Source organism: Dysidea avara, chromosome 1 (genome assembly GCF_963678975.1).
Source record: "Dysidea avara chromosome 1, odDysAvar1.4, whole genome shotgun sequence".
In the NCBI taxonomy this organism is placed as follows: domain Eukaryota; kingdom Metazoa; phylum Porifera; class Demospongiae; order Dictyoceratida; family Dysideidae; genus Dysidea; species Dysidea avara.
In genome coordinates this window covers 45,720,088-45,747,856 of record NC_089272.1, presented here as the reverse complement: position 1 = coordinate 45,747,856, position 27,769 = coordinate 45,720,088, and the positions used below count along the sequence as shown (strand labels likewise).

The 27,769-nt window shown below is 36.5% G+C and overlaps 1 protein-coding gene across 1 annotated transcript in view; it reads left to right on the top strand.

Annotated features, from left to right (window-relative positions):
- Positions 1 to 27,769, top strand: part of LOC136265747 (uncharacterized) — a 212,528-nt gene that overhangs the window by 102,024 nt on the left and 82,735 nt on the right. The window contains exons 13-16 of the mRNA XM_066060660.1: positions 15,675 to 15,959; positions 19,447 to 19,714; positions 24,688 to 24,725; positions 25,241 to 25,366. Coding sequence (XP_065916732.1) covers positions 15,675 to 15,959; positions 19,447 to 19,714; positions 24,688 to 24,725; positions 25,241 to 25,366 — 717 coding nt within the window. The remainder of the gene's footprint in view (positions 1 to 15,674; positions 15,960 to 19,446; positions 19,715 to 24,687; positions 24,726 to 25,240; positions 25,367 to 27,769) is intronic.

The following is a 27,769-nucleotide window of genomic DNA, read 5'->3' as shown; positions in this document are numbered from 1 at the left end:
AACCCACACAGATTGTTCACTGGACTAGGTGTACAGGTAAATGGGCTTGCCCGAGCATCATGTTTGGGCTAGATACAGCCCTGGTAAGATGGCTGGTAAGATAATACAATTATATACCATGCCAAAGTAGGGATTTACCACCGAGCTATGCTGTAATAGCTACCATCGTTCATCTCTTGTTTCACTACTTTTTATCGCTTGGAATCCTACTTCATTTTTAAATTTATAATTTTTAATGTACTAGTTTGTTTAGTTTTTTTGTTAAGGCATACAGCTAGCTATAAACATGTGACTGTTCTGTTAGGGTGACTGCTGTATTAGAGTATCTCCAGTCAGCCTGCAAAGATGTGCGCTTGCCAAAAGGGGGCGTGGTCATTGTGGTTTTGATTGTTATTGTTATCAAGGCTCACGGTAGTGAGTCGTGAGGCCAAGAAGCACAATGATTAACTACCACACGAAAAGTCAGGCGAATTGTTGGAGTAGTTTGTTCCATCGCCCACCCATTTACCATGCATTAATTAAATTATTTATTCAAATGTGCATCGTTCTTTTTTTCATTTTCTTCGTCATCGCATCCCATTGAAGCAATTTTCTTTCAACCATGAAGTCATATTGTAAAAAGGCTGCGGCTATCTGGGGCTTTTTACACAATGTATCTGTACATTTAATTTCGCTAAAAGTTGTTTGTTAGTTTATGAGATTGCTTTTGTGCTCTTTGATAGGGTCCGCAATCCGAAAAATCAACTTTTACAAATCGATCCCCTACCATTGTGGGTTGTTCATTGTAGTATCCCATTGCTAGATCCACCATGAAACCGGAGGCACGATTGTTGTTTTCACAGAAATATCGATTTTAGTATTTCGTGAGATGCAAAAATTATTTTTAAAATTTCGTGCTCCATACAAAGAACAGGATAGAACTTGTTACTTAGCTAGGTATTATCTAGAGTTAATGTAGTTAAAAAGTACGCACAGTAATAAGCAAATGGTTCACTGGGTTCCCGGCACAGGGTTGCTTTCTCTCAAAAAGCAGAAAACGAAACACAAATTTTCGAATTCAACTGCCCTGCCAGCCAAGACAAGAAAAGCCAACTCTTCCTCATAGTGATGTGATAAGGTTGGATGTATAGTCTGTCTATGCTGTTAGTCTGGAAAGGATCTGAGACTTCTCACCATCTGGGTGAAGAACGTCAAAATTTTCGTGCGTCATTTCAAGGGATTCTCTCAATGGTACCAAAGTGCTTTCCAGTACTTCTGATGACACACTGGTCACTTAATTTTGTTTAGAATGATGATAAATGATGGATCAAAACGTTTGGTAGTAGTAGTTGGTGTTTCTGTGATTTCATATGGTGCAGTATACCAGCAGCTCACCAGGAGCTCCACCCAGCTCGAATCAAAAATGAAAGATTTTGTGCTTTTTTCGGTTTGTTTTTGGATGTTTTGCAGCATAATGGTGATGTAGGGTGATCTAGTGAAAACTTGAAGCTGCTGTGGAGCGTGAGGGGTGAAGTCAAATTTGGACGATTTTGCTGCCTCCCTGGATGCATAGCTTAGAGCGAGGCGTGGAAGCCGTGGATGAAATAATAATTGACAACCGCTGCTACCAAACATTCAGGGACATCTTTTGCCATAGTTTTAGTTTATAATTGATGATTGTTGTGGCTGCATAAGCGCTGGAAATGGCTAGAAAGCGCGACACAATTCTTTGATGCTGCAGAAAATTTTGACGCTCGTCACCCAAATGGTGAGAAGTATCAGATCTTTTCCAAACTAACAGCATAGACAGACTATGCACCCAACCGTATCGAAACACTATGAGGAAGAGTTGGCTTCTCTTGCCCTGGGTGGTAGGGCAGTTTGAATCTGAAACTTCGTATCTCTTTGTCTGTTTTTTCAAAGAAAACAACCCTGTGCCGGGCACCCAGCAGATCATTTACTTATTTCTGTGCGTACTTTTCAACTACAACAACTCTGGATACAATTTGGCTAAGTAGCAAGTTTCATCCGGTCCTTTGTGTGGAGCACGAAATTTTAAAAATAAATTTTGCATCTTGCGAGATACTGAAAACGATATTTCTGTGAAGACAACAATCGTGCCTCCGGTTTCATGGTGGATCAAGCAATAGGATACTACAATGAACATCCCACAATGGTAGGGGGATTGATTTGTAGAAGTTGATTTTTCGGATTGCGGACGCTATCTTTGAAGATTCAAACTTGCCGCCATGACGTCGAGGTGTGAGGCGCCCGCCTCAATTCCCAAACCCAAACAGTGTGGAAGTGGGCAAGGTCATTAGCCATAGCAAGCTGGCTGATTTGATAGACACTGTGCTGTCAACTCTTGGTTTAATTATGAGCAGTCACTGATTTGTTTTAATTACGGTATGCCTCCACTGACTCGTCAGTGTGACTCTCACCTATGAGGGCCGTACATAGCTATAGCCAGCTGTTTCGTACCCGCTGTAGTGATACATTTGAAGTAATTTACTGCTACATTACCCGTGCACGTCTCTAACCCTGCCCACAGCCCTTCAGTGCCTGTGAAACTTCAGTGTTGACTTAAAAAGCCAGCATCAGCGCATCTCCTTTCAGTCACAGCACTTCGTAGAACCTCATGCAACCACCCACAATTATAGTAACTCTTTAATGATAGCATGATATATTGTAATAGTAAACATTTACATTGTGATGACCCCATAAAATTTTTTAAAAAAATGACTACAATATCACAAGAAGCCAGATACACTAGTGTTTGGCTATGAAGTACCACCAAGAGCTCATAATGTAGTAGTGGGGTCTTGGTGCCACATATTATTTTTTCTTCAGCATTTGCGTGATTTGTCCATTGACCATAAACTCACCCGCTAACAGTCACAACGTCAGTATCCACCCTGCATATACAGAAAGGGATACAGTACGGTAAGGCGCAGCTAACTAAAAACATGTAATCATAGTCAGACTAAGATGTCAACAAACACTTACTTCCACTATTATGATTATTGTTAAAGTGAGCATCCAACATAGTCATTCCCAAGATGTATTCAGCATACTGCAGCAGTTGATGACCAATTTTGGAGTATATTACTTGACTTCTTTTGTGGTTCTCACCTACATTGTTGACATAACAATTTTTGTTGCTAGGAGGCATATAAACTAGGAGGGATTAATGGTTATAATATAATGGTAAACAAGTTACAACAGCAAAGGAAATTTTAATAAACTAGCAGTGATTGGATAGTTGATAGATAAAAGTAGAAGACAATTTGTAGTTTTTCCAGTCCTGATTGTTTGAGGATAAGCACATTAGCTGCTATATATAAGCATGAAAAAAGCAAGACAGACTAAATTTCAACACAAGGTTTATGATGCAAACTCATTAAGTACCTACCAATGTGTTACCCCACCACTCCCCTTGGATGTAAGTGAGGCTTTACAAGGCAAATTGACATGAAACAGCTGCTTCACTATGGGGCATTTGACAATCATTCAATAAGCACCCAAGTATTTTTCTACGCTATGTCAAATCCCCCACGTTGTAACTGGAACCAATCGTGGGGATTTGACACAATAACAATAGGTTTGTCCTACCATGGGGCATTTAACATTTGGTTGTGCCCACTATAGCCCCATATATGTCCGGGGGGGGGGGTAGTAGGGCAATACATTGATACGTGCATTATGTACAATATGGCTCATCTACAAGGGTAAGTAGATTAAGCCCGTACCTTGCGGGCCTAAGCATGTTCCTCTCCTGTTTTAAAAACTAATCTTTTATTGCCTGCCCCTAACTGGAGTTTGCCTGACACCTTCAACATCACAAAAAGGTATCTAAAATGGTTAATTTAGCTTTGACCATTGGCAAACTATATACAACACTCAACAATCATATCAGAGTATACATAACTGTATATATCTGCCCAGTTACTATATAGTAGGGTCCATGGTTGTCTCAGATCTGCTCATATTATTATCACATCAATCAATTGATGCATAGTAATTATGGTATACTGTATGTATGCATTGAGCTGAGCCCTCAAAAATATTAACTCATTTGTAGTATTGACTTACCCGCTAATCATTCAAATGCCTGACACGTTATTTATAGCTAAAGTTTTCACCATACATTATAGGAAGCCATAAAAGTATATAGTGTAAGCGATCGATTGTCGACCGCTTTTCGATTATATTCCACCAAGCCAACACCATTCAACGCATGCCAAAGCTTATTAGTTTAGCAACATCTTAAGTACAAGCAGATTCCGTGTATGTACTTAACTAACCCTCATTGCATGTTAAGGAGTAGTAAAGATGATTCCCCTTTCATCCCATCCATATCGTAAGTTGACCATACGTATTCTAACTCGACTGCAATACATTCTTCAATATGTTAAAGTCAACCACCCTCGGTTTTTCCCTTTGCCATGGTAATTACATTTAGGGAGTAGAGTAGTAATGTATACTATCAGATGCCACAATCGTAAGGTTAATATCCATATATGGTAATGTTTATACGATGCCATGGTAACACTGTATTCTATAATTTTCGTATAATGCGAGTGAAATGGAGGACAAATAAGACTTGTTTAGTGTTTTAGCTGACCCAAGTATTATTGCTTGATACAATTTCTTTACTTTCGCGTCCAGAGTGTGATTTCAGGTTCGTTCTGAGTGTTGTTGTCTTCTCAGTCTCCATTTGCCTTATTTGGATATACAGGTATTCCTGAGGGCTTGTCACACTTCTTGGGTTTCTTCTTGGAGCTCTTCTCACCAACTATCCTTACCGTAGTAATTATCCAGACAATTTCTTTTAATTCCAGTATTCAACTTTAGATACACCTGTGGTCGACATAAGATACCAGTCGACATTTGATCGCTTACGCTAGCCTATTAACCTTTCCTGAACTGTTGGTGGAAGCACTTGTCTGCTCTTGACATCTTTGTTGTCATCACCAACCATCTTGGTTGGTTGAAACGTTGAGAAAAAATCCTCTTTCGTTTTTAGCTGTTTTCTCAGGGTTCAGCTCAACTTGTTCGTTGTCTGACCCACACAGCTAGAACAAGCCAGCTAGCTACGAGGCTCTGGCCTACACAAGCATAGTATATAATCCCAGGAAGCTACTATGGCATAGGAGATTCCTGTCTAAAATTACGACGGTAGTTAAACCGTTTACAATGACTTAGCTATACACGAACTTACCCGGCAATTTGAGTGTGATGCCGGCATTCAGTGCCGTCAGGCGGCATGTCCATTCTGAGGCATACACTCAGCAACAACTCGCAGCTGATTCAGCTCCACTTGTCATGCACAGATTTCGACTAGACTAATAATATCTCCAACCCACTGCTTCAGCAAGACCAGTAGCCTCAACTTTGCCGGTTCTTTTTTACGTGAAACATCACGCGAGATATCACATGAGTCCTTGCGGGAATTTGAACATTATTTTCACAGTTTGAATGAATTTTCTCTTAGCAAGTCACTTTTAGTAGCGCTCCTAAACACTGAACTTGGAAGCTTTTGCTACTAATTTAGCTAGCTAATCTGTTGCTGAAGCTGTTATTATGCATGCATGCATGCAGTGTCTCCTATGTAATATAATACCTAACTGTATGTTCTCTATTCAATACAAAGTAGTGATATCCTGTGCCAAAAACAGCCCAGCTGTAAAAAAAGGCGAGGCCAAGAATGCACAAATACATGTTCATGGAGTAACTACAACCAAAAGACATGATATCAAAATCTGGCCAAGAAAGCATTTACAGTATAGGTACTTTTGTGCATTCATTTTCTATATGCTTCACATTATCACATTCCAGCTAGTTGTACATGTGTGCTTGCAATATAAACAATACTACTGAGACGATAAAAGATATTACACTGCATTGTTACCAAAATTAAAAATTTACAATTGGTTTCTACTTGGCCATCTTTTTATTTTAATATATACAGTGCAAAAAGATGGCCAAGTAGAAACCAATTATAAATTTTTAGTTAAATTAATTTTGGTAACAATGCAGTGTAATATCTTTTATCGTCTCAGTAGTATTGTTTATATTGCAAGCACACATGTACAACTAGCTGGATGCGATAATGTGAAGCATATAGAAAACGAATGCACAAAAGTGCCTATACTGTAAATGCTTTCTTGGCCAGATTTTGATATTATGTCTTTTGGTTGTAGTTACTCCATGAACATGTACTTATGCATTCTTGGCCTCGCCTTTTTTTACAGGTGGGCTGTTTTTGGCACAGGTTAACGATTACAGTGACCAGCACTGAAGGTCTGACAGCAACATGTGCTGATTGTTAGAGTATCTCGAGTCAGCCTTTCAACTTGAAGGTGTGTAGTCACGGAAATACAGCTAGCGTTAAAGGGGTGTGTCTCAATCGATAGTGTGGAGAGTAAAGAATGGGCGTGATCTTGTGACCTATTGTGAAAGCTATCTAGTACCGGTACCTCCTTACAGTAGCGCGTAGTCTAATCGCTTTAAATATTCTTGTGGCGTCTATTATGCTGCTTAAAGAAAGTGTTGATACGGAAAATAACGCCTTGATATGGTTTCGTTGGATGAAGAAGAGACAAGCAACCTAATTGAAGATAAAAGAAAAGACAAGGCGCAGAGGGAACACACTCGTCGGAACCCCAAAAGACACATCCCACTGGTGAGTTTGCTATTGTAGCATAAAATGGTGGCCGTACACTGCTTCGTTTGGCTTCTAGGCTTGTGACTGTGATCAGTCAGGCGGTTAGGCAGTCAGTCTAAAATTCAAGTTTTGGTGATTTTAAAATTCTATATCCGGCCATCTGTAAGTGTTTTGTTTTATTTTATGGATTATATGGACAGTACTATTCCATAAAGGTAGGGTTGGCAATAAAAAATCAACCTCTACAGTTTCTCCTCCAACTTGGAGTGATCAATCCTACCAAGGTCTACATCAAAACCATAGAATAATAATACAGTGTTTCTCCTTGCCGTGTTTGTAGTGCACATTTTAATTTTTCATGATTTTTCAGGTTTTTAAATAAAAATGGGCAGCAGCATCAACAATGCTGTTTAGAGCACTTCATTGTTTCCATGAATAGTGCAGTACATGGTAGTCACTATACTATAGAAAACGGATGTGTATTCTTGGTGAAACGGATACTGCAAGTTTCTAAATCATAGTGTGAGCAAGGGAATCAGTTTGCATTGGCACATAAATGCTGTAAATCTCCACTTAATAAGTTCCAAAAAGGTGACTGGGAGTTAGTGAACCAACTTTGGACTTTGTTAAGTGAGTTTCAGTTGGTTTATTTTTCATTGCAGACCCGTCAAGCGCTGTTTTAACAAAAATTGAAGTACAGTGAATCACCTTTTAAACAAGTGTATTTTGTAGAGCACCTCACCCAATAACCTAAAATAGCAATGGACAACGTTCTAGATGTTCTTGCCAATTTTAATGAAAATAAGCCAAAATTCTTCAAACTTTATGACATGGCTATATCCAAAATGGAAGGCATTTGGTCGCTACCAAATCCACCATTTAAAACTAGACCATCGGTAGGCTCCATCCCCTGAGTTACAAGTTGATCCAAAGAGAGTCAATTTTTTCATTGCCAACCCTAGTAAAGGTGATTTTCATTTCATAAGATATCTGTAAGATGCTTTTTTTAAGACGAGATTTTTGGCGGCGTGCGACAATTTCACCAGGATCCCTACTTAAAGGGTACAACCGTACCATTTGATAAGCAGTTAGATAATAGTGCACGCATAATGCACTTTGATTTTTGGAAGATAATGAGATCTTTAAAATACATACACTAAGCAACCTGCTAGCAAATCTTTAAATGATTAGAGACCTGCTAGTGGAAAGACCTCAAACATTACAAATCTCAATTGTGATCACTGATTGGCTCATGTTAATGACTTGCAGTGGGCGACCAGTCACCCAAGCCAACATGAGTTTAACCACTTCATTTGTTTCGCACACGTAAAGGAATTCGTGATGGAAGGTAAAGTCTAATGTTGTAGCTATGTACAATGATTGCAATGAATTCACAAGTTCTGAGAAAATTCTGTTTGCATACATCTCGTCTAGAGTGTTCTTCTATCTTCCACCAAACTATAGGAGTACTTTACCAAGGATCTAAGTGGGTAGAGTTATTGTGCGTTAGTGTGGTCCATACTTGCACTTAATGTTGTGCCTAGTCTTCAAATTGTATACGTTGTGGCACCATATGAAACAATACGTCACCATTGTAATCAGCTCAAGCTGCATCTTCAAACTGATTTTGTACACCTACTGTATTCTATAGGTAGCACTAATTTCCTTGTTAGCATATCTGCATTACCACTGTGGTCCTTGAGCAAGGAAACAGTGATAAGGTGCTATTAGTTTCTTCAACTCTTCGACAAAGCATGTTTAGTCTTCCACATATATTAACATAGTGTGATTGTTTTGAAATGACAAAAAATCCTGTCCTGCAATGACTTCACCTATAGTATATGCCCATACAAAATTCCCTATATAAAATGCCCCCATTATTTAAGTCTGTTAGAGCCCACACCATTGGATCTTTGTATTTTAGCAACTTCAGTGGTTTTCAAATCCATGAAGATTCTTGTGCTCTCTATTTGACACATAGTTAGCTACAAATCCAGTGGAGTAATTATATGAGTCTTCTAATTTTAATTGAATAACATGGTTGCATGCAAAACCACAATGTTCATGTAGCTAAGTGGGTATCATTATGTGCATGTACATGCACTTACATATATACCTCTTCTTTGTGGTAAAGTAATAATGACATGCAGTATGTATAATTGCCTTGTTTGCATAGAAATGTGGTTGCTTGATTATAAGCAGTTGAAAGATCAATATCTTTTGATTTTACTAGTAAATTGAAATTGTTAAATAATGAAGTAGGGATCCAAGTGATAAAAGGTAGTGAAACAAAAGATGAATGATGATATTACAGCATACTGTAGTTCTGTGGGAAAATCCCACATTGCCATGTTATAACAATGATTTCATTCAATGCCAATGTAAGGATTTTCCCCCAAGCTTTAATACATTTATCATCATTCATTTCTTGTTTCACTATTTTTTATTGCTTGGATTCCTATTTCATTTTTAAATTAATAATTTGTAATATGCTAGTTTGTTTGGATTTTTTTTTGTTATAGCATACAGCTATACATGTGTGACTGTTCTATTAGTTGTATTAGAGTATCTCAAGTCAGCCTTTCACCTAAAAGGAGGGAAGTGTGTCACTATTTCAGATTTTCATTGTGCTAGCATTATGAACACACCTAAACCAACAATAATTGGGTGTGTCATCATGATACAGTGTTCATTGTTAAGAGGTGTGGTCTTGGTTCTCGATTGTTATTAATCAACCAAGATTGCATTAATCAGCATGACATTCAACCTTATGTGAAGTTACAGGTATTTACTGAGCGCAAGTGCTTATATAAGTGTGCAGTATCTAAATCTGCCCAAGGAAAGTGTTGATAGGTAAAATTAACATATTGATATACTTTCATTGCATCTAGAAGAAAACAACTAGCTTGACTGAAAAGAAAAGGAAAGACAAGGCGCAGAAGACACACACTTGTCAGAACCCCAAAAGTCACATCCCATTGATGAGTTTGTTATTGTGGAGTAAAATGGTGGCTGTGTTTGGCCTACAGCTTTGCTACTGTAGTCAGGCAGGTGAGTGGGCGGGAAGGCAGGCAGGCAGGCAGGCAGGCAGGCAGGCAGGCAGGCAGGCAGGCAGGCAGGCAGGCAGGCAGGCAGGCAGGCAGGCAGGCAGGCAGGCAGGCAGGCAGGCAGGCAGGCAGGCAGGCAGGCAGGCAGGCAGGCAGGCAGGCAGGCAGGCAGGCAGGCAGGCAGGCAGGCAGGCAGGCAAATGAAAAAGTTTCAGTGTTTTTTAATTTTTTTTAATTTACATTCAGCTGCATATATAAGTGTTTTCTTGTTTTAATGCTGTTAGATGGACTAATGTTATTCCATAAAGGTGATGTTTATTATATAAGATGTTTTAGGATGATTTTAAAGGTAGTATTTAGGCAGGACATGTCATTTTTGGGATGATCCCTACTCAAACAGTACTGTACTGCTTGGTACAGTACATTTGGCCCCTGGCTTAAAGCATTATGTTAGTTTCATGTGAATCTGCTCAAAATCTATCAACCTATGACAAAGCATTGCTGTAAGGTTATAACTTTGGTGGTACCTGTTTATGCAACCTATGTCAAAAAATTCATGTACATAAAGTCAGGATGACTGTTAAAAGCTTATAGACGATCTCAGAGTTATTATACGTAGTGATTTGCATTATTTCATTTGTTCTCAACAGTAGTACACATTTAAACAGTAGCATAAAATGTGTATAATAATCTATACCAAAACAGTCAAGCTGTAAAGAAAGGTTGCAGCTCCCAGGTGAAAAAAATATGAAATCCAAAGTGGCAACCAAAAAATTACTCTGATGGTACAGTATGTTAATAGCAAAACATTTAATAGTGACAATCAGGTGAAGTTTAATGCTGCCTGCTCTTGGGACCAATTCACCTGAACTGTTGTTAATAAAGTTTTGCCATTAACTTGTCCACCATCTTGGATTTCACATTTATTATCACCCTGGCTTTTTGGGGTCCACACTTTTTGTAAACTTTTGGCTGTTTTTGTGTACGCTGTAGATATCACTTTTTTAGTATGTATAATCTAAAGTCAATCTTGGGTCAGATTTGAAGCTTTTTTAAAATTGTTTTTCTTTACTGCAGAAAAGGGGAAGAGATCAAATCAAAAGCTGAATATTTGTCTGTGGATATTTCCAATTCAACTATTTTACTGCATTTTAAAGATTTATTTTATCAAACAAGCTCTCTCGTAAAGGGTTGGCTTGCTTGTAGCTACAGTACAAGATGACTTACAATGTAGCTGAACTCTCTACAAGGTTACTTATTGTAGCTGAACTCTCCACAGGGAGACTTCTAATGTAATTGAACTCTCTACAGGGAGATAGGCCTGGGTCAAATATTCCAGAATAATAAAGCACATAAAAGGCTGGAGTGCTATGCCAGTGTAATGCTAGCATAATTATTAAGTGGGTATTTCAAAGTAGAGCTTAATTCCATGAAAATAGACCAACACTCCCTAATAGAGTACTGTACATAGCTACTTAAATTGACACTCTCTAATAGAACAGTCACTTTGTAGTGAAATATTTTAACAGAGCATCCACTGATTAAAATATTCAATGATAAAATTGTAAGAAACGTTAGCAAAAGAGCATTCGAATGCACTGTACATACTGTAGCTCCTTAGATCGATACTTTCTAATAGAACAATCACTTTATTTTTAATCTATCAACAATGTACAAACTCAACATGAGTATCACATACATATTACAATAATTATTACAGTTTACTTATTTATGTAGTGATTGCAAAACAATGATTTAGTCTGTATTTGAAATTTCAGGTGATAAAAAAATAAAGCATTCCAGAGTACTGTAGACGAGAAGAAAAATGACAGTCTGTGTGTTTTTAATCTGGCTGATAGAGCTTTGAAGTGATGAATACAGTGGCTGCGTATTAGATAAGGTGGTATAGATTGGATTAAAATTTTGTGGGCTGGAATATCGCTTATGATTTTGTATAGAGTCATTAGCTTAGCTTGAGTATGGTGTTGTGCCAGTGTGGCCCAGTGGAGGCTCCCAAGTATACAAGTAACACTAATAGTTTGTGAAAAGTCATTTAAGACAAATCTATCCATATGGTGTTGAACTGATTTAAGTTTATAATTCTCTGAGATGTGTGGGCGCCCCACACAGTGGAGCAGTATTCTAAAATAGGACATACATTCGACTCATAACATTAAATTTGATCTTGACTGGTGGAAGACAGTGTTTTAGATTTCTTTGCAAGAAGGCTCTGACATTGTTTAAATTTGCTTTTTGAGCAATGTACAGTAGGTGACATGATCAGACCAGGTAAGACTACCGTTGATTATCACACCAAGGTATTTTGTAGTAATAGATTATTTACCAATTAAAATGTTCCAAGGTTATTTGTAAGAAACATTGTTAATCTGGGAGCATAATGTATAATAGGAACACCGAAGAGTATAATAGGTGGAACTACTTAAAGCATTTTGGGGAAAAATTGAGCATATTTGACTCAGGCCTACAGGGAGACTTAATGAAAGCTTAACTTTCTACAGGGTTATTTTTTTGCGACTGAATACTGTATGGGTGACTTGTTGCCAAACTCTTTCTATGGTGCCTTGTAACATAGCTAAATGCTCTAATAGAGTTATTTATTACATAACTGACTGCTCTATTAGGGTGACTGCAGTATTAGAGTATCACGATTTTGCACTTGCTACACATAGTTGGGTTTTGTATTATAGCTCAATGGTATTAAATCCAATTTTTAAGTCTACTACAGCATAATTGATATACAAATACTGCCTGTATTTGTTCCATTTGCGTTGAAATTACTGGCACAAATATTAGTTCTTACTTAGGCTCAAACAAAAAAGCAGATTATAGGTGCAATACTGAATAGCATTGGAGTCATTTATAGATTTTTGGCCTGTTTTGCTTCTAAATAATCAGTTTTTGGAATTGGTTGTTTCACCATGTTTCATCACAACAGGCAATTAAAATTTAATGTTTCCAAATAATAGCATCTTTACTTTAGTCCAATGGTCCTTACTATCTTAATGGGACACTGATTGAACTCGATACATCCCACAGTGACCTTGGTATTCTTCTTGACAAACAGCTTAAATTTCATTACCACACTACTCAAGTTACCACCGAGTACTTGGAATGATTAAAAATCTTTTGATTGTCTTGACCCTATCATGCTAACACAATTGTTTACTACATTAGTTTGACCCATCTTAGAATACAGTAATGCTATTTGTGGACCTCATTACACTCTTGATCAAAGAAAGATAGAGAAGGCATAATGAAGAGCTACTCGTCTTCTATCACAACTACAGGGATAAATCCTACACTGAGAAGTTGACACAATTATCATTACCATCACTCCAATACAGACATCTGGGAAGTGACCTAGTTGTCCTTTACAAAATTCTTAATAATAATCAACACAGATTTTACTGATTTATATACATGCAGTTTCTCTACTATGTATTACTACTAGGGAGCATCAACTCTGGAAAAGTCAAGATTATAATGTATAGATCAAATTACTTTATTAATAGGATCACCATGATTGGAATAGCTTACCTACTTAAATTGTAAATAGTACCTCAATTAAAGGGGCAGTGCGCCAAGCCATACAGGTGTTGAAACCATACAAGTGTGACAAGCATTTGACGCTGTTTTACGTAATTACTGAGTGATTGTAGTTTGTAAATGAACAACAATTCTCACTTCCATACAACCAGCTACAATGATTTGGAATCATTTTGCTGTGAAACTACATGTCTAGACTGGTTATTTAAACCAAGTAGAAGATTGTTAACGGTGTGAATGCTCGAAGGTAATGCAATGGCATGGAGTACTTGGAAATGTAGCCACAAGAACAGCAGCGCCAGCCCATTGTAGACCGTTAAATAACTCAAAAGACTTTTTTACTACAAGTTCTTGTCAGTGCAACAATCGTGACAGCATTACAAGCTTGTACCAGCTGCTAGAGCCTGGCTGAAGTAGCTGTTTGCAATCAGCATGGGGCGAGGCTTTACGGAGCAGTTATATTCACTACCAAACAATGATGTGAACTACAGGGAATATGCCTTATGAGTTAAACAGTACAAATTTAAACCATTACCATCACTTTGTTTACAATTATCCCATTAGAAGATCACCACAAGTTTGCTATTTCATGGTGTGATGTAATAAAATGTGACAATTTATCATGTCATGAACATAATTATTTTATGGGATGTGAAATTAGCACTTGTATGGCTTGGCATACTGTCCCTTTAATACTTTGTTGTAAAATCATTGTTAGATAGTTACTTACTAGATTCAAGATTTAGATTTATTTTTTGTATAAGACATCGGGTGTACAGGTTGTGTGTTTACCCATATTTGTGACTGGGCCTGTGAAAACAGGGCATCTGGGCACAAACTACACTCCATCACTATACAGGTCATTTCTCAATATTGGAACAGAATATTTGCATTCTGTAACTTGCATCATAAAGCCAATTAAATGCTTACTAAGAGTGGAAATTGCATTGCCATAGCATGATGGTACAAAAAGTTATGAGTGATGAAAGTTTGAAAAGGTAAGTAAAAATCATGTGCCTACATGCCCTATTTTCGCAGGCCCAGTTCACATTCAATTTTAACCACAATACTAACTAAAGATGGAATTAATATAGCTAGTGTTAGAACACTAATCATGCTGTGTACTTAAAGGCCTTTCAAAGATGCTTAATCCATCTGTATACCAATTTTCAACTCCATACTTTGAGCAATTTGTCTGGTAGGTGTGGTAAGTGATTGATTTTAAATTAAAAAAACTTTGATTGTGTGGTTGCTACAGTAGCTACACTAGAAGTGTTAGTTTTTTGCGATGTATCTTCATAGTTTTTAATTTGATTACTTTTAAGCCACAAAAAGTTTAAGTTTCAATAGTTGACCTATCCACATGCTGATTTTCAGTTTCTTGCTAGCTATAAGAGGTTTGCCCTGTGGGCGTGACATAATATTGGTATCATTTTGTGAATAACTGTTAATGCTGTAACTGTGTGATCTTTAATCGCAATCAACTTGGTGTTAAAATTTGCATACAAAATTTTGGACATGACCAAACAAAAGTACGGTCGCTAATCCGATTTGAGAATTTCTCTGAAGTCGAGTATGTATTCTATAATGTTTCATGCAACTAGAACTCACTTTTTTTTCCTTTTGTCATCCGACTTATTTACTGTCTTTGAATTTTCTGTACAGTACCATTATTCAGCTTATGCAGTGATTCATCATTGAATCAAGCTCTTGTATTGTGATAATTGTTTTTATTGCTTAGCACCACACCCCTGTGGTCTTGGATGAGACTAACCTACCTTATATATGCAAAATTTCAAGACAATCAAACAAGGTGTTTGTGAGTTATAGCAGGTTTTGTAAATGTGCAAAAATATGAAGAAAAATTTGTAGAAAAATGAAGAAGTTAAGCCAGTCTCATGTCTTGAGAATGCTTGTCTAATGAAGTAATGTCCCTCAAATTTGCTACAAGTATGTGGACTCCTGAAGGTGGAGGATATTTCCACACAGCAGAACTTGTCTAGTTTCGTAAATGCAACACTGAGCTACTAATTAAATTAAATGCCTGAAACTAATAATTTTCTTTCTTCCTGTCAGTGTGGCATGCCAGCTTCTTTTGCTGCACGACACACTACTGTGTGTCTTGATTACAAAACTTACCTTTGCTGATACATAGATACTTTGTCAGTTATAGAAATCCAAAAACATTAAAGTTCTCTTAGAACTTTATCGTACAAAGAATGAAAAGTATGGGCCTCTCCTATTACCTGTCAGGAGTGAAGGCTCTCAAATACTGTGTATTACACAGACATCCACAAACTGATCCAAACACCTGTATAAAATCTAGCAAAATGCAACTCTTAGACTACTTATAAACTATTTCTTTACTAATTGTGTACTGCATTACATTTTATTTCTTTTCATTTGCAATACAGATTAATGAAAATGGAGTTATTAGCTTCGGCAGTATTTATAATGTTCGTACTCCTCTATCATTACCACTTAATGGTACTGACAAGATCATTGCACCATACTGGGCTGATGTTGACATCAGAGGAACTGGACGAGTGTTCTATCGTCAGACCACTGATCCTAGTCTTCTTGCTAAAGCAACCAGTGCAATAAGAGCAGCATTTCATGTGTCTCAAGATTTGATGATAAAAAGTTTGTTAATTGCAACATGGGATCACGTTGGCTATTATTATGCACAAAGTGATAAGGTATGATTCTAGGATTACTATGATACATTAGAGTTATGTATATGAGAAAGTTTATGTACTTATTTATGCACTTCATATCATAAAATTAATCGTAAAAGTGTTGTGCTACGTATATTAATGTTTATTTTAATTCATTTTCATATGCTAGAGCACTTCCAAATTGTTTTGAAATTGAAAATGGCACATATTGTGCAGAACTGCAATGCTACTTGCATACAGTATCACTGCAGCATTTCAGCCATCATTAGCTATAATGAATAACAATTTGGACAGCGAATGAATTTACTTAGGTTGGTGTCAGAGCACCAAAAAGGTGGAGTGGGTGGTGGAGAGGGGGATCAAGAGCACAAGCATTTTTCTAGAAGTGCTCCAGTAGTTAACATGCCTCTTAGGAAAAAAATTGACAAAGGTACTTTTAAAATTCAATCTTACAGTAGTACAATATTTTTAAATAACTAATAAATATTATTTATAAAACATCCAAATACTTTATTAGCAAATGCGACTTCCTATAACCCAATATTTATCAGCTGTTTCTAAAGCACGTAAGACTCACAATTATTACTAGTGACACATGCTTAAACAGCAGGCTGCCAGTTTATTCAAGCCATGTTTAATGTTATTAGCTGGCAACCATACCTCAATAGAAAGTTTATTATGTTAGACAAGTATGAATAATACGTAGTTGTGACAGTAATTGCTTATTTGTAATGACACCAATTTGTATTTCTGTTATTTCACATGTATTGTGTCAGTAGACATTTGCAACCCAGATTTTGTAAATATCAGTCTTAATGTCATGTTTAAAATTAATTTACACATCTATATTGGAATATTTCACCCTTTTTGATGTAATTAAAAGGACTGACTTTAAAAGGTTCTGATGACTGTAACCTGATTGAAAGTTTATAGTGCCTAATTATGGTTAAAGTACTTGGTAAAGGCAGAGCCTGTATACCAGAAGGCCTTACAAAGGCCTAAGATGTTTATATTAGCTTCACTAAGTATGTTTGAAAAGTAGGAGAAAGAAGAAAAAATCCATGACTGGACCTGGGCAGCCTTGAACCTGCAGCCATCCAATTAACGCTCGAACACTTACAGGAGTCTGCCAGGCGGTCAGGATATTTTCTTCTTACTATTTCCATGTATTGTATCCATAGAAATCCTAGAGAGTGACTTATTATCTCTAAGTACCCCAAGTGGAACCAATTGGACATGTTTTATTATGATTAAAGTACAATTTGATGAAGCTTACTTGTTACACAAAACTTAATGGAGGAAGACTATTTGTGCGTACTTGTATAGTAGCATTGCAGCTGTCATGCATTTTAGAGAATATTTAAACACAATGTACTATGTAGAACACCTGCATCACAGCACTAGAGGTAGTATAAAACAGTAGGTATTAATTGGTCAATGTTATGAATGCATGTGCAGGAAAATACTGCATATAAAGGTTATATCAACCATATGGCTGGTGTATGGAATAAAAAGGCCAGTTGAGTACTTAAGCAAAGGTAGTCTTGCATGGTCAGATTACTTTTTCTCCACATAGCATTTTATTGATTGGAAATCATAAATTCCTGCTCTGAAAAAGTGTCTGGAATAGTTAGCATAGGCAAATCATTTCTAACATGCCCAATCATCATGTACACGTTTGCAGCCTTATACAATAGTCATCTGGGAAAGCAGACATGCAGTGCTAGTGCAAAGCAAGAGAAGTATAGAAATTTGTACTGTATGAATGTTGCTGTAAGTTGTGGCACATCTCAGAATCATTGTTTGAAGATGTTTAACCAACATGTGGAGTTAAGTTTGATACAGTCACAAAATTAATGTACTAGGCTGTCAAAACTTACTTCACACATTCCATCACTTGTACATGTAATGGTATGTGTCAATCATCTGGTGGGCTTTATACAGATAAAAGTATAAGCAGACAATAATAATAATAATGATTGTGCCATCCTAAGCATTCAGAATAGTGCCAAATTAATGAGACATATGTAATATGATACAAGAGATATGTTTGCTAATTATTTGAAAGCAGCTGATGTGTTAACAGTTGGCAATTTTGAAGCCAGGAATCAATAGTTTCTTAATGAAAGAATAGGGATAGCTACAAATATACATATTTTTTCCTTGGTGAGTGAATGAACTCTTGTTGCAAATCTGAGGAGCTGTAAGATTAGCTATTGTGGTACATGAGTCAAGTTTGCCTCAGTCTGTTAGCAAATCAGTTTCCATTCTGTTGTATATTAGGGCTGGGCGGTATTGGAGTTTCGCTTCACGATATATTGTACAGAAATATATCACGATATTACTATTTATCGCGGTTATTAAAGATGACTGCTATATTAGAGTAGCTGACTGCTTTATTAGGGTATCTCGATCCTAGCTGACTGTTCTATTAGAGTATCTCGATCTTTGTAAAAAAAATTGACTAGCTAGTACTAGGTCCTTGTTTGCAGTAGTATCACGTGATTATTTGAGGTGCATTATAACAACCTTAAGGACTTAATAAGCTGTCACAAACACTAAAAATCGTAATAATATCGATGTCGTGATATTATCGTTTCACCGAAATCTACGCGATACAGATATCATTTCATTGCAATACCGCGGTATTGCTATAATACCGAGAAACCGCCCAGCCCTATTGTATATAGATATCTCCTTGCAAACTTAAAATATTATCATAATTATATTTAGTGTAACAGTAGTGTAGTTATATTAAAGGGGTAATGCATCGTGAATTATTTATACATGAAACCATTAAAGTTTATGATGTAGTCATAAACAAAACATGTCATTGTTAAGGAGAACGTGTGAGATTAAAGTGGCAGTCTTTGTATATCTGTCCTTGTCTGACGATTGTAAGCCAGGTGAGCTAGCTTGAAATGCCCCCTAGGCTGTCTGACATTGTAACAAAGGTATTGCATTATAGTAGAAGGCATGATTATCTTTTTCGAGATGAAGTGCTTTGTTTTGTACAATAACATTATTGTTACAACCCGCCTGGTTGTCGTACATGAACACAAGTTGTTGTGTAGCATAACTTACTCCTCAGTTGCTTGTTTATTCCTTTTATAACCATCGAATAAAATCTGTGGATAGTTTTTAAGATTGTTCTCCCACCCACTAACACACACGTGATTTTATTGTACACAAAAATGTAATAATAATCACGTGTTTATGCAATCTTGAATGGTTTCACAATAAAACAAATTCACAATACAATGCCACTTTAATTGTGCTTAAAAAACAACACTATGGTTAATTTTAGTTTTAAAATGCTACCCTGTACATAATACGTACTATTCGTAAAATGACCTTAAAATAATTCTTGTGCAGTTTTATCAAAGGTGGCCTATCAAGTGGAACTGTGTGGCTTTTATTTGTAGCTGCACAGATGTATCTACACATTCAATTGTATTCCAACTTTCTAAATTTAATTGGACCTGATACATTTACCTGTATTCTTTAGACCAACACATTTCAGTGTGTACTAGCCACTAGTGGAGTTGAGTCATTTGTAATATTCCTATATGCTGATGGAAGAATACAGTGGACTACTGGTGATAGATCTGGTGGGTATAGAGGACTTAATGGAACTGAAGCTCTAGCTGGAATTAATGCTGGTGATGGTGTTAACTCTATTACTATTCCTGGATCACTAACCCCTATCATCCTCAATATTACACAAACTAGTAATATAGGTATTCCAGGAGTATGGATGTTTAAAGTTGGCAGAGGTACTGTGCATGTATGTATGTATGTATATATGTATGTATGTATGTATGTATGTATGTACATAATGCACTTATATAAATTATAACGTGTTAATGTAGCAATGAGCATTGGTACAATGAATTGAGGCACTAAAACATTAACGCTGAATAAGAGAAACCAATCATGTACTGTATTGGTCTTCATCAGGCATAATTTTGTATCATTAACATATAACTAAATTTGACCAGATTTTACAAAATGATCCAAACTACACATCAGGCAAAACACCACCAGTGGATAGCTACACCATCATTCTACCTATTTTGACCTTCAGCATTTTTCAAACAAATAGAGGCTAGTTTTAGCAGGGGTGGATAAAACCTGGACCGGATGGGACAGGACCAAATTTCAAGTCTCAAAGTAAGCGGATTCAACAATAAACTAACAATATACACTAATCACCTTGTAGCAACTCTGCTAAGGATGCCATTGCAATGGGGCTAGCCCAGAGGAGGTTGGTCATGCATCATCAAACATCTCGTGATCTCAAAGAAAGGGTTGAACTTCACACCTCTTAATATTCAAAAGACAGATTTCATATCCATACCAGAGCACCCCAGCACCCTTAAAAACCTTCTCAATACAATGCACTGCTTTCCTAGCTCTTAACACCAAGAACAACGTAATATTACATCATGGGATTATGACGCGTGACCAACCTCCTCTGGTGCTAGCCTTTAATGGAATCTGCACAAAACAGTATCAACTATTTTAAACAATGTAACTACGCTGCATTGCTTTTAAATACATTTCACTACACAGTCGCTACAAAACCAATTATTCTTCCTGCTGTTCTTGCACATAATGAACTCCCTGACATCATTGACTGTTCGAATTTATAAGAATCATGTAGTATAGACAAGCTAATGGTAGTCTTTTAAATTAAAAGGTAATTATACATACTGTAGTTAACCTTTCTCTGCCTTAGTCATTCCATCACCATAGTTTATTTCAATGTGAACTAGCTACATGATTCTAATACATTCAAGCAGTTGATCATGTCAGGGAGTTCATTATATGTAAGAATAGCAGGAAGAACACTTGGTTTTGTAGCAACTGTGTAGTAAAATGTATTTAAAAGCAATGTAGTGTAGTTACATTGTTTAAAAGAGTTGAAATTGTTTTGTGCAGATTCCATTAAAGGCTAGTTAGCCCCATCGCGATAGCATTCTTGGCAGAGTTGCTACAAGGTGAGTAATTTATATTGTTAGTTTATTGTGTGAATCGGCTTACTTTGAGACTTGAAAATTGGTCTGGTCCGGTCAGGTTTAGGTTTTATCCATCCCCAGTTTTAGCACACACCTTTTCTGGGTGGTGTGTAAAATTTGAATGGTGGTTTCTGGTTTTGTGAAGGGCCTGGTGTGACAGGAGTTTGTGGTTTATGGTAAATGGCCTGATATTTTTGACCAAACGTTTTTTGTTTCTGTTGATTTTGTTGCTTATATACCACTAAGAAGCCAGCATAGCCCTGTAATCTTGTATCTAGACTTCAATCACGGTCTTGCTTTATTTTGAAATCTATCTCTTGCTCACTCTGCCGCCCTCCGCCCATTTGTGAGGAGTTGTGATATTACTTTGGTAATCCAGCTGCTCAGATTTTCTATCTTATTTGGTGGGAATCTCTGCAAGCAGCTACAAGTACTGGAAATGGTCTAAAATATAATAGATTGATGCATCACTTGTGTAAGTTTCGTACATGTGCTTGCTATCCTTCTCAAGTTATGCTGACTTTAAATTCTTTAAAACTGTTTATCTCGAAACTTCTAATGTGTGATTTGGATCATTTTTCCAAAATCCAGTCACAAATGAATGTGACATTTCCCTTCATAATGTTCTACAATTGAGGTACGTACTGATTCCAAAAGCATGAAATGTTTATTTGTTACAGCCCATGCATGATGATGTCTTATATTCTGCATATAGGTTACAGTATAAAGTGTACATAATCAATTACCCATATCTGAGGTATTGAAACCTATCGGGACCATGAAATCCAGTATAATTTGTGATCGAATCTGCGAAAGGGGTCTAATAGCCTTCCCAATTGCATGTAATTCACAATCTATAACTTAAATTGTGAGCATCGTGCCAACTTAAATGAGTCACCTTACACTCTTAATATAGCACTATTTCTGAATTTAATTGTAAGACAATAAGTTAAAGACATGATGAGTGATACTGTAACTCGTCAAACATGTAATATTAGAAAAGCTATAAAATCTCTTTCAGCAGATTTGGTCACATTTGTATGCTAAAATCACACCAGTGAGTTTGGAAACCTCTTAATAGGAATTGGAAAGTAAAGAGAGTCTGTTTTACATTTCACAGCACCAACAGCAACATAGACACACAGAAATGACAGTTATTATTATAATAATTTCTAGCAGTTCCTATACATGTTCCTATACACTGTACATGTAGATTTAAGGGGTAGGGACATTATTCTACTGAACACCTGGCTTACATGCTAGACAACTTATCAGATTTAATAATCAGGTGGACAAAAACTGCATTGGTAGGTCATCACCTGTAACTACTACTCTGTTGGCAGAGTAGTAAACTCTGCCCAATCATATATCTGTAGAATGGTCACTATAATTAAATATGTGGTGATACATAATCCTATTTCTGATTTGGTTTGTTCAAGTAATAGATCAAAGATTTGTAGCTATCATTTACCATTAACAAATACACAAAAATTTTGGAATTTTCAACTAGAGTATAAACAAGCTGGAGTAGTGCATGATATTAAAATTTGCATATTCTACACATGTGTAGCAATATCATTTCTTTTATAGCAGTATAGCTAAGTTCAATATCTCAAAGGCATGGATCATCCTTGCATTGTTGCCTTATGGACTTACAATGCAAGGATGATCCTTAGATATTGGGCTCTACAGAGGTCTGATGATGACAATCTCCTTTACCCTTAGTTAGTAGTAGTTGTAGTGCTACTGTAATTGTATTAGTAGAGTTAATTTTGTATTTAGTTACCATTTTACTTGTAATTTGTGTTATGTGTTGTATTCAATACTTCATTACCCTAAAAAAAAGCATGGAAGTTAAAAACCAAAATTGTCCTCAGAAGCAAGATAGAATTAACTCTAACAATGTAATGGTTTCTCCAAGCCTGAATATTTATATAAGGCATGAGTCCAGTTGTCCAGTCCTCCAGTCTAGCCAGTGTTTCTAGCTATATAACCTTTTGCATCATTCCATTGAATACTTATCAGTTCTTGCTTTTATCAGCACACTAACTGTAGTCATGTAATGTGCATCATATTTGCTATTTTTATTGATAATAACTAAATGATTATGACCAATTTCAGTTCCGGTATTAGTTCCAGTACTTGATAAATTTTCATTTTAGTTCCAGCTCTAGTTCCAGTATTTAGGAAAATTAATTATTGTTCTAGTTCCAGTTCCAGTATTGAGAAAAGCAAAATTATTGTTCCAGTTCCAGTTCTAGTTCTAGAACTGGAACTAAAATAAAATTGCTAGTACTGGAATTACTTTTAGTTCCAGTACTGAGAACTGGAACACGCCTACCAGGCAAAGTAACTAATGGAAATAGTTAGAGAGGTAGGATAATTATATTAGAATGATCTTTCAGTAGTTTACAAGGAATCAGATTAAAAACGAGTTACACTACGAAAGTCAACTAGGTGTAACAAGTGCACAATCAAGATCAGGTAGTGGGGTCCTAGTGATTGCAGGTAACATGGCATTGGACAAGGTGGTGGTAATTGATGTTACAACAGGTAATGAAGTTACCACTTGTACTGGAACTGAGACAGTGGTGTGAGTTGGCCCCAATGCAACAGACAGGTTGTCATCATTATTTTGTAATATTTCTGCTGTTACTGGCCTGGATTCCTACTGGTGGGGTTCGATACTGTTGGAGGTAAGCAGTCAGCTGGTCTACAAGTTGTTGTGGCAGAGCGATTTGCTGACTGTGTTGTGGAATGTGTTGATTGGGAACTGGAAGTCGTTAATTGGGTAGTAGAATTTCCTGCTTGAGAGCCATGCGTGCTAGTAATAGGGTTACTTCCAGCAGCTCCTTCAGAAAGTGAACATATGTGGTTGTAGAGACGGTCTACTAATGCAGCATTTTTTCCTGTTGTGGGCAAGCGTAATGCTAAAGATGGGATTTCAATGCTGTCACTGTTAAAGCTGCTAGTTGGGATTTGGGCGCGCCTACGAGGCTGTAAGATTTGGCTGTTGGACTTTCAGATGCGTGACGAGTGGCTGGCATTACAATAATTATTGCGGGTGTAAACAACATACATTTAAAACAACAAAATGTACATAAAATAACTAATGCACGTCAGAATGATAGCAGTGTTAGGACGACGGTAGTATCAGCACAATGGCAGTATTGAATCCCACTTGGGGGTGGTGGTGCTATTGAGTGGTTCACGATCAAATTTGACGAGTCAGCAGCAGTACACTCGTTCACGGTAGCAACAATGACGGGTCACCTCTTCAGTGAAGATAGAACGTTTAGTATCAGGATATGGACCTTTTTTACAGCTGGAGATAATATCACACTTTGAACGGCAGGTTGACTCACGAGACACAGTATAGCACGTTATAGCACGTGAGCTTCCAGAACTTACTTAACAGGTATTATTGCCTCAATATTTTATTATTGAATCTTCGCCACGCGCTATGACTACCGAGCACGTTAACTTCAATTTATTGGCAAGCAATAAATTACATTTTTAACTTAGCCTATCTGCTTGAGTATATAACTGCATGTAATTATACAATGGTAGAATGTATAATCTATTATGCAACCCTGGTATCCACAACAACGATTGATTGTAAAATTATATTGCTAGTAATAGTATGCATGCAATACAGTATATTGCATTAATTGATTTTTATCTCAGTATGTTACTGTAGTTACTGTGTAATTTATGTACATAAACAGATAACTGCCAGCCAAGTATTGCAACATGTTCATCAGAGGTATGTGAGTGATACATATTCTACTACTAGACAGTATACATTGTACTTTAGTTGGCTGATCCAGATTTTAGGTTCTAATCAGAGCTAGCTATGATAATTACAGTCTAGTTACATATAGTAGATACAGTATGGAAAACCAAAAATTTTGTCAGCATTGTTTCACTGTTGACTACACCATTTAAGCCTTTGCAAAAATTTAGCTTGGTACACCAATTTAGGCCTTAGCTAATAGTTGCTTAGTTTATTCAGGGGAGGCACTTCTAGATAAAGACATCTATCTTGTCATTAATTAAAAAGAAACCAATTCAACTACTTTATTTGATATTGGATTTAAGATAATGCAATTTGTGAGAATCCTGTCTACAAAAATTTAAACCCTCCTCCTGGATCACCAATGCTGTATACAATTTTACATACACAATCAATACTATTGTATTTTAACACTTTTTATGGAAGTTCTATACTGACTATTTTAAATTAGATTGCTGTTATATTATGTGTTTTATGCCATTTAGTTTTATCCTTTTGGATACACTCATAATGATGCTACCTTGCCATATTACTACTATGGTACCTCATCCGGTTTGGTTACTCTGACTGGTGACTTTTTCTTTTATAATTCAACAATCAGATCAGTATATGTAAGGATTAATACTGTACTAGACGTATGTATGTATGATCTCATGTACACATAATCTTATTTGTTATTATGGTGTCATTGTGTTCTTGTTGCATGATTGTTGTGTATTGTCACGTACACTATTGGCTTTGTGGAAAAATTGTTTATGTGATTAGCATTAGGAAAAAGTGTAGGCAATGTAGGGCTTGGTGCGGTGGAAGGGTGGATAGCTAGGTAAATAAATGTATATATATATATGAGCACATATGTGTTTTTAATCCTCAATAGATGGTGGCTTTTGCCACTATTTCCAGGGGAGGGCCCCAGCAACCAACATGTTAACAAAAACCTATAAAATCATTAAGTTTCACTACAAAGCCACACAACAGAGTACATAAGCATTCTATGGCTTCATAATTAATTGTTAGTTTAACTAATTATCATATATTCATATCCTGGAATATTTAATCAGTTTGTTGTATTATGTTGAAGTAGTGAAAACTTCAAAATATTTGTGTAAATGTGGATGGTAAAAGAGTGTTAATCACTAGTAGTGTTTGCTTGGAGTATAGTACTTGACTGATAAACTGATTTTAGCATATATACTGAATTAGAGAAAAACTTGGCAGAAGCTCATTCAGTAATATTGTGGCTCCTCATAAAAGGGGGTTGCATGGAACCCTTTGAACCCCCCCGGATACCTGATAGGTTATATTTGAGACAATGCCCATTTATTAATAATGATCGAGCATGGGGACATAATGATCATACCCAATTATTATTTGTACAATGAAATAATTATGAAATAGTGACACACCTCTTTGGTAGATGAAAGGCTGACTCAAGACTAGGGCCCAAACGAACTTGGATTGTCAGGGTTCAACTAAAGTTCACGAATCTTTCGAACTTTTAAATGGAGCTGGTTCCTGTTTACAATTTATAAATCACAGCATATTAAGTGTTAAATGCATGTCTCAAAAGTTTCAATACACACATGCAGTTGTACTGACTCAACAGTTTTACTGAGAAAACTTGAAAATGAATAGCACAAGTAAAAATGCTTGTGGTTACTAGGTTTTAAATACATTTTACTACTGCTATACATGTACAGGTTAGACAAGTGACTGGCACCACATAGACACCTTAAAACCTTATAGGGGCATGGCCTTGTGACCACCACTAAACCATCAACACATAATTTAATTAAATGTCAAATACTATCTGTCTAGCTTCCCCCACATCATTATGGATGGATAGCTAAACTGTATCTAATTAGTAGCTATAGTTCGACTGTTCAACCTGCATTCAAATGTTCGTTCGTTCGAACGAACCTTCGAATTCACCTAAGTTGGTTTGGGCCCTACTCGAGACATTCTAATACAGCAGCCACCCGAATAGAACAGTCATACATTTATAGCTGCACACTATAACAAAAACAAACAAACAAACTAGAATATAATTTAAAGGGATCCAAGTGATAAAAGATAGTGAAACAAAACAAGAGATGAATGATGATACATGTATCACATCACAGCTAGATGGGAAAATCCCAACTTTGGTGTTGAACAAAATCATTGTTATAACATGCAATTTTCCCACCATGTGATATCATCATTCATATCTTGTTTCACTATTAATTGTTTTTATTGCTTGGATCCCTACTTCATTTTAGTAATAATGAGAATTTTGTGTGTATTACATGTATCATATGTACACAAAAGGAAGCACATCAGCGTTTAGAATGTTATGTTACAACACCTTTTAATCAGAGTACTCTGTTTCACAAAATTCTAGGTTAGATGAATTTTGTCTCTTTTATTTATCATTCTCCTCTAACCCATTCCCCTCTCACTCACCTTTTAAACTGCCCCTGGCTTAAAGACAAAGGTAACACAGTTATGTTAAAGAGTTTGCATAAAATGCAATCAGACAATCTGCATCCGCAGCAAAAATGAAGTACCGATTCTACCTATATTGTTCCTCTTTACATCAGTATTGGCACTAGTAATTCAAAATATTAAAGCAAAATAACCGACTACTGATCATTATAATACATACATACTATACAGTATTGTATAGTATGTGATGTTTATAGATCAGTGGTCTGTTTTGCCTTGGTTTAGGCATTTTATGTGGTGCTACTAGTTCCAGTGCTGATGACTGACAGTCATGTGAGAGTTAACATAAGTAGCATTGGCATATGATTTGCTGAGATCTAGATGAAAATACATATATGAATGACTTCTTATTATCACAACTCTGAACTATACTTATGCAGTGTGCATACATGTACATGTAGATCACATTTTCATGTGATTATAAACAACTAATCTGTGATACCTTCCTCAAAGTCAACAAACTTCAGAGGTTTCTTTGGTCTGTGCTGCAATACTCCATGTGTATACCAATGACTTGTAATCAGAGT